Raw genomic sequence first — 14,236 nt, forward strand, 5'->3', positions numbered from 1 at the left:
AAACCACCTAAATGACATCAAACCATATAAACACAGCGTTTATGGCCTTTAACTGAACAGAAAAACAGTCAAAAACACACATCTAAGTGTCAGAGCGCGTCACGTGATGCATCTGAACGAATCATGTTGTCAGAAATTGACATCAGCCAATGAGATTTCGCTTTTAGAGTTAAATGCCCATTATACTTTCACGATTGGTTGCTGATAAAAAGGAAATGATCATATTTGGATCCGACAGCATTGTACAGAAGAGAGAGAGCTTTCCAGGGGTGTGTGAGATTAAAGGAAGCAGAGAGCGATCGCGGAGCAGCGCGTTGATTTAGAACGCCAACTTTTGTTGAATTTCGGATAAATATACAGACACAAACAGACAAAGTGTAGTAAAATAAAGACCTAAATGTGTATTTTTTACTTTTTTTCACCACAAGTTCGAAAGAAGACATGTTATTGAAGACAAATAGCCCAAAATCTCAAAATTGACCAGTGAAAAAAAAAAAACTATGTTTTTGCCTGCCGTGTCTCGCCTTAAATTGATTATCTCATATGTGCGTTTAAACTCTGTCCAGTGGGATTAGAAATCAAGAACTGGTACAAGATTGATTTTTTGACCGATTTATTGATTGATTCATTCATTAATTTATTCATTCATATAATGGTTTTGCTTTTCTTTGTTTGTCTTTTCCCCCCCCAAGAATTGTATTTATTAGTATTGTTCTATTGGAACAATCTGTTCTCTAAATATTTTCTAAACATATTTTTCTTAGCTCAAAATTTTTAGAATTACATTTAATGGAATCATTAAGGGGAATTGGAATAAAATCATTACATTCTTTGCAATTTGCATCTTGGGTGGCCACTGCTAAAAACTCTGAATGTCATAATTAATCAGATTATCTTGTTCCCTTTATGGTTTTGTCTTTAGCCCAGCCATGTCGGGCTGGTCAGTTCACCTGTGGTAATGGTCGCTGTGTACCAGAAGCGTGGCGCTGCGATCAAGATGATGATTGCGGAGACATGTCAGACGAGTCCACGTCCTGTGGTGAGTCACTGTCCTACTAGCTAATTGGCTTGGCAAATTTCACTGTGGTATAACTGGTGACTCTGTCAGTACTGTCATCACCAACCTGCCTTACTTAGGAAAAGTGTCTTTCTTTCCTTTTCCTTTATCTCACTCTATATTATCCCTCCATCAACAGCTACATGTCAATGTTCAGGGACGAGTGCAATGTTAACCATGCACATTCTTCCAGCCCTCGAGTCTGCTTTTAGAAGCAGAAAGGAAATGGGAATTAAACTTAGATGCAAGAGCGTTTAAGAGTGTGGCCGTAATACACATCAGAAATTCTCTGATGTTAAAAGCTCACCATAACTACATCCCAGACTCTGAAAGCAGACTAAAAAAAATGACACAGGGCTTTGAGAGAAAATGACCCAGGAAAGTTACCACTGCAAACTCCCACAGTGAAGTGACTATTCAGAACAGAAAATTCTGGAAATGCTGGGGTTAGACAGGTAGTCGTTTGAGGAGTCTCTTATTACACAAGCAATCTCAGTCAAGAAACATTTCATTATCATCAGTCCTCCTTATGGAAGTGTTATGCTGGTGTCATTTTTTTCTTGAGCCTTAATCTAATCTGACTAAACTAAACCATTTTAAAATTCTGGACAGTTATATTTTACTGTATATGTTTTTTTCCTTTTTACATGTCAGTTTCATACCATCACTAGCTCTCTCTCATGAGAATTGGTTCACATCCTGTTATCTGTTGACTATGCACAAAAATCAACATTCAAGCGTGTGACGCATTGTTTCCCTAGGGTCCCTATACATTTATATGTGCATTTAAAAGGTCTGTGTAAATGCATATTTTCATGGTATCATGGATTCATTATATATCACTTCTCCTTCCTGTCTTTTTTACTCCCTTGAGAACAAAATTTAAATTCTGACTCTTTTCATGCTATGCAGTAAACGTAACTTTCTGGGTTTCTGTCACCAAATGCTGCAAATTGCTCAAAGTGCCATTGTCTTGGTTACCTCTGCTGTGTCTTCGGCTGCCTCAGTACACTCTTTCACAAGCACTCCCAGTGTAAGCAGTAATTAGAGTGCATGCCTGACTTCATTTAATCGTAATCAAGCTGGGCCGAAAGACGGAGCTTCACTGGCTCCCACAACTGCACTGCGCACAACACGTCTGAAACACAGTGACACTCAGCTTGCTGTGTGCTAATTACCATTCTCAAAATATGTTTTGCCTTCTTACAATATTGGTATTCATGTGCAGCTGTGGCATTTTGGTATTAGCCATCACTACCATAAAGAAACAGGAATAGTTCATCCAAATATGAGCAGTTTGTCATCATTTACTCACCCTCATGTCCTTCTAACTTTGAGTTTTATTGATTTTTTTTTAATAGAAAAGAAGTTCGAACTGCTCTTTCCCATGCATTGAAAGTGGATAGTTATACTGCCAAGCTAAAGGACCTTTTGTGTTTTGTGGGGGTGGGGGGTTGTAAATGATGAAAACGTTTTATTTTGGTGAAATTGACCTTTAAACAAGATCCATAAAGTAATTTGCTATGTCTCTTCAGTATTGCTATGCAAAATGCAGATCTTTTTTTTACCATTCAAAATTACGAAAAAATGTTATGCTGATATGTGGTTTTTGACTATGATATGTCATGTGTGACAGTCAGGTTGAGCCTAATGATGCTCTGATTCAAAATAAACAATGTGTGGGAATTGTTATAAAAAATATCATAAATAAATGTTAATTTAGTTATTATTATAAAATCGTATTAATACATTTACGTAATGTATATTGTGTTATTTCTATCATATTTATTAACATAATTAAATTTGAATATACATTTTAAAATGTAGTTTTGCCTTAGGGTAGAGTAGTTTTAATTTAACGTAAATTGCTGCTGCTGTTTTATTTAATAGACAACAATACTGGCTTGTTGAAGTCCTATCTTGAAGATAGGATTTTATTATAATCTAAAAGATATGAATTTGAACTGCCGCTGTCTACTGCACAGATTCTTATAAGTGTTTTTTCCCCCTTCAAATCAGATTTCACTGGGCAGAGTTATCACCCCTGCAGTCTCACTTCTTGTTGTTGAACCTGATCTATTGTGAAAACAGGATGTTGAAAGTAGTAATTGCCAAAGTCAGGGGACTGGAACACTGTTGTGAAATTTAGAAGTGGGATTGTCTGCTGTCAACAATAACAGCAGCATGTTCTGGGAATGAATGTTCAAATAAAACTTTTTTTTTTCTTTTATTTGTTGACTCAACTGTAATCTTGACATGTAACAGTCTTCTCCTAGATTAGCAACACTTCGAATGATGTGCTTTCCAATGACTTCTAAGAGTTCTTATTTGTGCCGGCAAAGGTTTTATTTGTGAGGGGGAAAAACAATTCCCTAAAAGTAATTTTCTCTGGGAAGCCCTTGGGATCTGTTATTTCTGAAATCTCACGTGCTCAGTTTACTGCTGTTCATGTTTTGGAGATGTAACCCAGTGGAGCAAAATTGCCTCTAAAAATGGTGATACCGACGCACATATTCAAGCAATTCTTGCTTAATTCAGTATTACTTTTCACAAGTTCTAACCCAATTACTATATTACGGCCATCATTTCATGACAGTTTAATTGTGCGGTAATAAAGCAACATCAATATGCTTAAACTTCAAAGTGTCCTGAGCATGCATTTTAATGCATTTTGTTCTTAGATGGACTCTCCACTTCCACACACACACACACACGCACACACTGGTGCCCATGTTTTATGGGGACTTCCCATAGACGTAATGGTTATACTGAACAAACTGTGCATTCTACCCCCCTACGCTAACCGTACTCCTAAACCTACCCATCACAGAAAACTTTCTGCATTTCTAGATTTTCAAAACACTTAATTTAGTATGATTTATAGGCTGTTTTCCTCATAGTGACCAAAAAAATGTCCCCATAAGGTCCACAATTACTGGTATTACTATCCTTGTGGGGACAGGTAAGGTAGGGAATACCACACACACACACACACACACACACACACCATGTTTTATGAGGACATCATTGATGTTTGCAGCACAATATTTGAGTCAGATGACCAGTTGCTGAGAAATATAATGTATAGCGTTTCAGTAAAGAAACTATTTTATTAATAAAAGTCACGGGACAGCCTTATTAACAAGTTTATGTGCTCCTGAATGCTTCTGTATGTGCAGTTTAATGTTTAATGAAAGCAGCACATGAATATATAGAACGGTGAAGACTAACTTGAACTACCTGAGCATTAAACTGTTTTTATGCACACCTTCAAGCCAATCAGAATCAAGTAGATTTCCGTCCTTCAGATGAGACGTTAAACCGAGGTCTTGACTCTCTTTGGTCATTAAAAATCCCAGGATGTCCTTCGAAAAAGAGTAGGGGTTCAACGCCGGCATCCTGGCCACATTTGCCCCTTGGCCTCTGTCCATCATGGCCTCCTAATCACCCTCATATACTGATTGGCTTCATCTCTGTCTCCTCTCCACCAGTAAGCTGGTGTGTGGTGGGCGTTCTGGCGCAATATGGTTGCCGTCGCATCATCCAGGTGGATGATGCACATTGGTGGTGGTTGAGGAGACCCCCCCTTCTATGTAAAGCGCTTTAAAGGTTCCAGAAAAAGCGCTATATAAATGTAACAAATAATAATAATTATTATTATTATTATAATAAGTACGGTAATCAGACAGACCATGGTATAAATGCACATATATAAATAAGAGGGATTCTGTTAACACATCGTCTTGATTAAAATACAATATTTTTAGCATTTCATATGTAAATGTATGAACTGTAATCTATTCTATAACAAGAAGCTTGCTTATTCAGTCCCTACAAGCCTTGACCTGCTTGACTGTGTGGATTTTTTTTTCTGACTGAGCTGAGCTGAGAGACACTTTAAAGAGAATCAGATTTTGTTCCTCCACTGTGTGTCATGTCACTATTCCTAACATGCTTATGAGCTCTAGTGCTAAAAGCTTGTAAATGCGCTGGTGCTGTTTTTCTGTAGTAAGTCATCTTTATGTTTAAAAAAGAAAAATCCATTTTCACCAAAGGGATCGTGATCCACAGGTTAATAGCAAAACCTGCTGTAACTCATAATGTTGAAACAATAAGGTTTTGATATCTTTAAATCAACGCTAGTGAAGCGCACAAACCGTGCTATCACATCGCTGGTGTGTTATTGCTTCCTGGTGAGCTCTTATTGCCTCTGACTGTCTTCCACTGCATCTGTGAGGTCTCGTTTTCCCGTTGTTTGTGATTTCTTTTCATTAACCTTAGCTAGAAAATAGCAATAATTCACTGTGACATTTTGCATGACCTTCAGGGTGTCGTGGTTTCCGCAATACTAGCACTAAACCCCAGCGGTATGACTTGTGTAAAAATTCTAAAATGCAACGCGCTGCAAGAGAATAGTTACAGGTTCAAGTTCGCCCCAAAACTTGCAAGAAACTATGAAATTTCCTGAGGACAAAAGAGCCTCCAAATTTAATCTATTAGCATGACAGAGCAATCTGTGCCAGGACAAACTTCTTTTGCAATTTTTCAAAGCTAAAAGCTAAATGAAAAATGGGTTTTCTTCTCCGGTGTATCAAAGAGACAATGATGTATTGGATGGGGTTCAAGCGTCAGGGTTTTTGCGGCGAACGTTTCTCACGCTCTTTGTCTCTGCTCACAGCGTTCCCAACCTGCGAAGCTCTCAGCCAGTTCAGCTGCGCTAATGGGAGGTGCATTAGCATGAAGTGGCATTGTGACTCAGGTAAGTGTATCCAGAAGTAAGAAAATACTTTACCATTTGCTTTACTTGCTCTTCCATTTGGCACTATGATATATTAGCCTATATTCTTGGGAGCTGATAAAGGAAAGCCCGGCACTTTAATTCAATTAAGTCCATTGATCCTACTGTCCAGTCTTTTTTGTTGCACAAGAAATGCATCACATTAATAACCATTAAATATTCACAGATTATTTTATCTGAAATATCTCCATTTCAGATAAAGGAGAGTGTAAAATACAGACCTCTACAATTAATTGCCGGCCCTCAAGGTCTGCAATACATTATTGCCTGAGTGCGGCACTCAATGAACAACAATAAAACCTGCTCTTTTTACATGTTTTTCTTATTTCTTTCGATGTCCCTTTTTTCCCTTTTGTTTCTCAAATGTGATCATTCAGCCAAGATCAGCATATGGCGGTATTTCTTATCCAGGGTCAGGGCCTTCAGATACCTTGCTGATTTTTCAGTACAAAATGAGGCTTGGCGTAATTCGATGCCCTGAAGACTCTTGTCTGAAAAGCTCCTGTGGTGCTGTCCTCAGTTTTTGTCATTTTAGTTCTTAGTATTGTGCAACAAACCATGAGGCACAACAGGGTTAAAGACCCCCTTAAGGAAAATTTCCCATTTTCTGGTACCAAAGTGTATGACGATCTTAAAATCTATTTATTTTTATTGCGTTTTGATGGAACAACACAGTTTGTGAGACAATACATGTTTTAAAAAAAGACCGACCTTATACATTGCTGTTCAAATGTTAAAGTAAGTATTATCTTGGACCCTGGGTTGAATAAGTATTATTATTAGTAGCAGTAGTATTTATGAAATTAATACTTTTATTTAGCATGGAAGCATTTACATGTATCAAAAGTGACAGTGAAGACATTTATAATGTTACAAGAAAAATACATTTCAAATGTGATGTTCTTTTGAACTTTACATTCATAAAAACCGGGGAAAAAACATATGGTTTCCACCAAAATATTTAGAAACACAACTGTTTTCTACACTGATATTAAAAATAAATGTTTCTTGAGCAGCAAAACAGCATATTAGAATGATTTCTGAAGGAGCATGTGACACTGAAGACTGGAGAAAAAGACTAAATTACTGGAATACATTTAAAAAATATTAAAATAGAAAATATTTATTTTTAATGTAAATATTATTTAACAAATTTTTTTTTGTTGTATTTTTGATTATAAAAAATGCAGCCTCGGTGAGAAAAAAAAATCTTGCAAACCCTTAAACATTTGAATGATAGATTATGTGGACACAATACTGTCAAAAGATCTCTATTGCAAGTTAATCAGATATGAATTATGCTTGACTGTACTGTATTTGTGATTGTAGATGATGATTGTGGAGACAACAGTGATGAAGCAGGCTGCATTCACTCGTGTGCTAACGGCCAGTATAAGTGCACCAGCGGCAGATGTATCCCAGACCACTGGGCCTGCGACGGGGACAATGACTGCGGGGACTTCAGTGATGAAAACGTGACTTGTGCTGGTGTTGCCCCTGGTAGGACATCACCTTTCTTTATTTGACCATTTTATAGGGTCCTTTGGGATGTGCATTTAGGTAATTTTGTGCTCTCGGGGTGATTCCTGTAAAATCAAGCTCTGTCTGCACTTTGGTTGGCTGAGGTATGCATGTGTCAGGCGGATACATTTTGCTCTGTGAGCACAATTTTTTAAGTTCTAAAACCTGTATGAATGCCCCTGCATTTTGTTCCATTTGATCATCTGCACGTCGTCTGGATTTGATTATATTAGATATAACTTTATTGTTTATTGTTATCATTGTACAAAAATACAGACCAGTAAAATATAGGTAGCATCTAATCAGAAGTGCAAATATTAATATAGCATATAAATGAATGATAGTAAACTGAAAAGGAGGTGTAAATGGCTTTATAGTATTCAGCAAACGATCTGAGTGAAAATGATCATGTGCAGTGTCTGTGTACCAAGACTGTAATTAAGACCATGAGATAGAGATATTGCCCAATTTTCCATCGTAATCCCCCCCCCCCCCCCCCAAAAAAAAAAGTTTTGTATTAGAAAATTCTGAAAAATTGTCTGTACATTGCTGTCATTTCTGAGTACTCGGGTACTTAGTCACAGTGTGTATGCCATATAAACACATCAGAGTAATCAAAGAGCGTTTAGAGAGGTCGAAATTCCCCGTTACGTTGATTAAAAACGCATTTGTGTTCGTTTCTGTACATGACCAACTTAACCAACCTACGGAGTGGTTTCCAGAGAATCTGTTTAACACGACTAATTAGCAGACTAACAAAGAGCCGAACGATAGCGATCAAGTCAGTGTTGCTTGTAATTGCCTTGGTGCAATGTCCCTAATTTGGGGAACACAAGTTTAAAACTTTCTCTCTTTTCATACACTTGACAGATCTAATCTTATCTGAGCTCACTAGGGAACCACCTTACAGATTTGAATCTTTTAATCTGCTGTAATTACCTCTGAAAGCTGAGGCCAAGTCCTTCAATGCTTTCAGCTCACCAGCTTGTCACAGAAATGTTGGAGCCATTCATCAAACGGGCTCCTGACAGAGGTTCTCGGCTCCTGTCCGTCTCTGAGGGTTTGTCCGGCTCATATCATCCCAGTGCAGGGCTCAGATCACTGTATAACACATGCTCTGTATGTGTAAAGTGGAGGATAGATTGGTAACTCTCAGCATTAGCCTTAAGCAAAGCAGGGAGCCCTTTAGTCTTTAAGGGTTCGTAATGTTAGCTGTCTTTTTCAGGAGGCTATTTGTTTTGTTTGATGGCAGTCTGGGGATTGAGGTAGGTTTTCTGTATAAATATGTTTTTGGAGTATGTATTTAACTCCTGTCAATAGTCAGGGTTCAGAATGAATCAGAAACTGATATGGCAGGCTACAGTAAAGAAGCCTTTTCTTTTGTGCTTGTCCTAAGAAATTCTCGCCCCTGACCTTTCCATTGAAAACGCACAAACACTTTTTGTATTTGCCAGGGTCGGAGAGAATATTTAAATATGTATTAATGTGACTTGATACATCTCAGCCTATTTAACATTATTAAGGCTAGCTGAAGTAATTTGAACTGAAAGCGGAGTTAAAAAAACACTTATGAAACCTTATTTTCTTTTTCTTTTTTTACCTTTCTGTTTCTAATACATTCTTAATGGTTCCATAAATTTGTCAAATATTAATTTGAAGTATTAATTAAATATTGTTAGAAAAGCGTTCTTTAATTCCCAATTGATGAGATCATTTCAATATTGTCTTTATTAGAAGTGGCATAAATTCAATAATGGACTTTACATCTCACAATTAGCGTGATGTGTTTGATTCACTAAAAAGAACAGACTCATTTGTGCTGTGTTGGATTAGGAATTTAAAAAGCTGATAGTCAAGTACCAATAGCACCAGCTAAATGTTTAAGTGCCCATAGATTTCAAATTTGACGATTCTTTATGCAATATTGCAGTATTCATTTTAATGATTTATCTATGCACATCATATTTTCGTTTAATTCATGTGCCCTCATAATGTTTAATCGAAATAACTTGTCCCACTTGCAACGACTTCTCTTCTCTGATGATAATTTTTCAGCACGAGGGCGGGACAACCTGTCCTATAGCAAACCAGGTTCCAATGATCCAATCAATTCCCGATGGACAAAATCAAGTCACGTCCTAAATTTTTTCTCGTTCGACTAGATGTTATACTCGGATATAGTGAGATTTTCGATTCTACAGCTGGAATTGGACTATACTGGTCATGGTGGTGTATGTTTGATTCACTAAAAAGTACTGACTCATTAAAGTCATTTGTTCAGAACTGGAGAATTCACTGGTCACACTGTATGTGTTTGATTCCCTAAAAACATCCAACTCATTAGTGTCATTGTTTCAGGAATTGGACTACTCTGGTCACGCTGTATGTGTTTGATTCACTGAAAAGTAGCAACTCATTAGAGTCATTCAGGAATTGGAGCACCTCAGGCTCACTCTTTTTTTTTTTTTTTTTTTTGTCATGTCCAGCGTTGCCTCCTGTGGAATGCAGTGGAGAGGAGTTTCACTGTCGCGCTGATGGGACCTGCATCCCTGAGCGCTGGCGCTGCGATGGGGATAAAGACTGTGAAGATGGCAGTGACGAAACCAACTGCAAGGGTGTTAAGAGAATATGTGATCCCCAGGCAAAGTTTACCTGCAAAAGCTCAGGTAAGCCTACCAGGTGTTTCTCAGTACCAGTAAGTCTGCTCTGACCTCACTTTTTTTTTGTAACACTGACCTACTGCTATATTTTCCTCTTGTGTTCAATATAACATATCAAATGTAGTAAATTCTATGAAGCAGTGGGTGATATTTTATGCCATGATGTCATCCTTAAGCTTTTAGTTATCTTTGCCTCTTGCAAATTGAGTCGGATGATAAATCCAGCCTGTTTTTCGTTACATGGTGCAATCCTTTGCAATGTTAGAATTTGTATTTATCCAGAACGACTGAGATGAATGGTGTAACTTGTGAGCTTGAATGATTTGTACTTCAGTTATTTCTATTTTGGTAGCAAAACCATTATTCCATGTTAAGTGTTAGCTATTAGAAAAGGTGAGATATGCCATTTCTGTGCCACTGCCCACTAGCTTCGACGAATGGGAAATTAAGACATCTCAAGGTTTTCCAAACGTTCCTCGATCTGCTATTGGTCGGTCAAACAGACAGTTAGTCGCACCTTTGGTTGAGCCAATGTTGCTGTGTTGGATCAAACAGAATAACGTTTTGCTAACACTACAGAGACAGTGTTTACACTTTTCATGAAATAAACCTATGAATATTGTAGCTTGCTTGCAATCTTTTCAGCAGTTAAAGCTGCAGAACATGTTGAATGCATTGGGGTGGAAAAATGTCACATCTCACCTCTACACAAAAATGATTACATGCAGTGTTTCTTTTGAACATATTTTGCTGTAATTTGTATCTATCACACTTTTTTTTTCTCCACTCAGACCATAGTGAAATCAATCAACATGGGGCTTTTTTGATGTAGCAGTCGCCCTAATTGTAAATGATTGCCTTGAAAAGACATCTAGAGCCAAACCATAAAAGAGCTCAAGAATTGTTCGTTGTTTTGTTCCAATCCCTTTTGATGTAAAGAATGTGCTAAAATGCAAAGTACACCCTTTCCGGACCACTGCACTGCAGACCGAATGCCAAATCCCATATCATTTTGACAGGCTCAGAAAGTGTGTTCAACTGTTTATTTGATCATGAAGGTAGACTGAACGCAAGGAAACCTGACTGCCAACCTGACTGTTTTTAAATCCTGGGTTTTTAGTGTTGCAAAGCGTACAAGTTAAAAAGTTTGAGGATCATTTTATCCCTTAATTCTTTGATCACAAAAAATGGCATATTTAAAACAAAAAAAAGTTCTGTGAAAAACTACCTTAAATAGCTTGAATGTAACTCTACATTTCTACGTTCCTTTTCGCAATCTCAGAGTCAAACAGCTGCCATCTAAAAATCAGTCTTCTTAGAAACGTTTTGACCAACTTAAAACGTCAGTGGAGAAAAACATATACATAATTCATCCACTATATTGCTAAATGTGCCCAATTTTTCATATCAACTGAAACATATACCGGGATAACCTGGGTTCTCTTGAGACTCCCCTGCTCAGCAGTTAATGATACGCTAAAGCCCGGCCACACGTTGACATGATTGGTTACAAGGTAATTTGTGACGTACAGTAAGAAACACCGGCGATTTCAAACCTGCAGTCTTTTTTTCACTGCAGTTTTATGGAGAAAACGGTGTTGGCTTATGAATTTGCACATGGTTTGTCTTAAAGCATATAAACACCACAGACATAAACCACATTAAAAACTTGAATTTCACCACAGGGAGTCTTTAAATGGAAAATTACATTTTACAAATATATTAAAATAGAAAAATATTAACAACATTACTGGTTTTACTGTATTTTTGCTCAAACAAATGCAGCCTTTGTTAGACTTTTTTTCTAAACATAAAAATATCTAAACAGCCCCAAACTTTTGAACGGTAATGTACTGTATGTTTCATAATAAAATGTTTAAATAAGTTTTGCAGTTTTGATAAAACGAGTCTCTGTGGGTTAAACGAGCTGACACTTGCTAAAAGCTTCTGTCTGCATCTGACGTCATCACAGCTTGACGTTCCGCCACCTTTTAAAATTTACCCTGATTTATCTTCATGCTCACCTACAAACAACAATTTAAGGCTGACAGCTTGATTTATTAAGAGGTCTGACTGAATGTTGTGTCCCAAGGGAAGTGTATCAGCAAGAGCTGGGTGTGTGATGGTGACAACGACTGTGAAGACCACTCGGATGAAGACTCGTGTGAGTCCTCCATCTGTAAGCCCCCTACTCAGTCCTGTGCGAATGACACCAGCACCTGCTTGCCTCCCAGCAAGATCTGTGATGGGAGAAATGACTGCGCTGACCATTCAGATGAGGGTCCTTTATGTGGTAAGTGCATGCGAGGCTTTGATTAGAGCCTCATCTGCTGTACTGTCCCAAGATTTGATGAAAAAAATATAATTTCAACTCTAAATTAGGATTGGATGAGGCATGTTTGAAGGCACCTGTGACTGGCAGATTATACCTTAATGTGCCTGTGTTGCTTGGCAACTGTAAATAGACTACAATAGGATGATGACCTCTATTTTTTTCTTTGCAGAATATTTATTAATTCCATGTATTAGTATTTGTATTAAAATGCCAATTTATTATTATTATTATTATTAATAATAATTGCTTGGGTATCTGTTGAGCATAATTGCTTTTATCACATTAGCAACAACAACAAAAAACACTTGATCTTGAGCTTTACCGTAATTTGTATGTTTACTACAGTTAAGATCCTCCTTTTACCCATGATAAAATCACTGTAAAGCAGTGTTTTTATTTTATTTATACACGTTAGTATTCATATTTTGGATTAGCTTTTAATGGTATACTTTCAGTTTACATTTAAAATTTAGTTGACTTTTTATTCACTTTATGTGATCTTGTCTATTATATTTTATATATATATATATATATATATATATATATATATATATATATATATATATATATATATATATATATATATATATATATATTAAATTAGTTTTTAGTTCACTTTTAGTTTTAGAAATTTTAGAAGTTCTAGTATGTGGATACTATTGAGTATTTTTAGTATGTGGGTATATTCCTGGAAAAGAAAGACTGTACATTTTAAATGTGAATGTCTGCTAAAGTTAATTTTGTCCGCAGAGCTAACGGACATGGTCTAAAAGCCACAAATCTTTGATTTTTTGAATTCATCCGGCCTTTAATCAATGCAAGTGTCACAGTGCATATTTATCACTGGGTCCATAATGCTTGTGTTCAGAGCCTTATTCACTGTACACCCTGTGACTAACGCTAATTGAAAACGGCTATGGTATTACGTGAGATCTGGTGCATTCGGCAAGAAATGAGAATGAGAAACCAATGAGAACAAAATACCCAAGGAGTATAGATTTGGATTCATTCACTTGAGCAAATCAATATGTATTGTGTTTACCTCTCCATGGGTAAAAAGATTTTGATAATACTGTGCCTACACAGTCGGCATGTCTCTCAGGGCTACTTGAATCTCTTTAAGTTGCATCCTTGAGTGAGTGTAATGGAAAGCCTGCACATGCTCTGTAAACTACAGACACAGGGAAAAATAAGTCCCGTCTGAATCAGAGCTAAACATGAGGATCTGTTTGCCTGTGAAGCCCTCACTGGGGAAAGTGTCTCCTGAGAGTCACCGATGTATAATTCTCTCAGAAATGCGACTAGACAAACATTTCAGTGACTTTCAGTGCATTGCCAGCACTCGCCCATGGGAGCCCACCGTTCATGTTCTGAGGACGATGTGTATTATCTGTCTGACTAGACCTGCTTTTGGCTTGGGCCTCTCATTGCCAATTAGAGTGTGCCAATGGACCTTGAGTGGGTTGACTGACTCAGACCAGCGCAGCAGGACCCAATGCCATTTGTAACCTTTGGGAAGCAGCTATTCTTCACCTCCATATAGACTTCAGGGTCCCCTGTGAAGAAAATTCAATTCTCTCTTACGGCCACAGAGGGGATCATCATAATCAGTAGAGGCAAAGAGACCTTGGAAAGTGTCATTTTCAACAAGCTGTGTTTTCCCTCCCCTTTGTCTTTCTCTCTTAAAAAGGACCAGGTGCTTCTATGAAAAGAAAAGGTTTATCTATTAGAGATGAGAGACTAACAGTACCGGTGTTTGTCTGATCTGTTCTGAAAAGAGATGATGTATCCGAGACCCAGTTTGCATTTATTTTAAACTGAAGAAAAAGGCATTTTCCACCTTGAATGAGTTTGTTTGGCCTGCA

The 14,236-nt window shown here is 37.4% G+C and overlaps 1 protein-coding gene across 1 annotated transcript in view; it reads left to right on the forward strand.

Moving 5' to 3' along the window:
* lrp1bb (low density lipoprotein receptor-related protein 1Bb) overlaps positions 1 to 14,236 on the forward strand; it is a gene marked incomplete at its 5' end in the record, with an annotated part of 305,396 nt that overhangs the window by 179,080 nt on the left and 112,080 nt on the right. The window contains 5 exons of the mRNA XM_079617452.1: positions 923 to 1,039; positions 5,736 to 5,816; positions 7,185 to 7,355; positions 9,863 to 10,042; positions 12,129 to 12,329. Of these exons, the coding sequence (XP_079473578.1) occupies positions 923 to 1,039; positions 5,736 to 5,816; positions 7,185 to 7,355; positions 9,863 to 10,042; positions 12,129 to 12,329 (750 nt within the window). The remainder of the gene's footprint in view (positions 1 to 922; positions 1,040 to 5,735; positions 5,817 to 7,184; positions 7,356 to 9,862; positions 10,043 to 12,128; positions 12,330 to 14,236) is intronic.

This window comes from Phoxinus phoxinus (assembly GCF_949152265.1).
Source record: "Phoxinus phoxinus genome assembly, chromosome: 7".
Taxonomy (NCBI): Eukaryota; Metazoa; Chordata; class Actinopteri; order Cypriniformes; family Leuciscidae; genus Phoxinus; species Phoxinus phoxinus.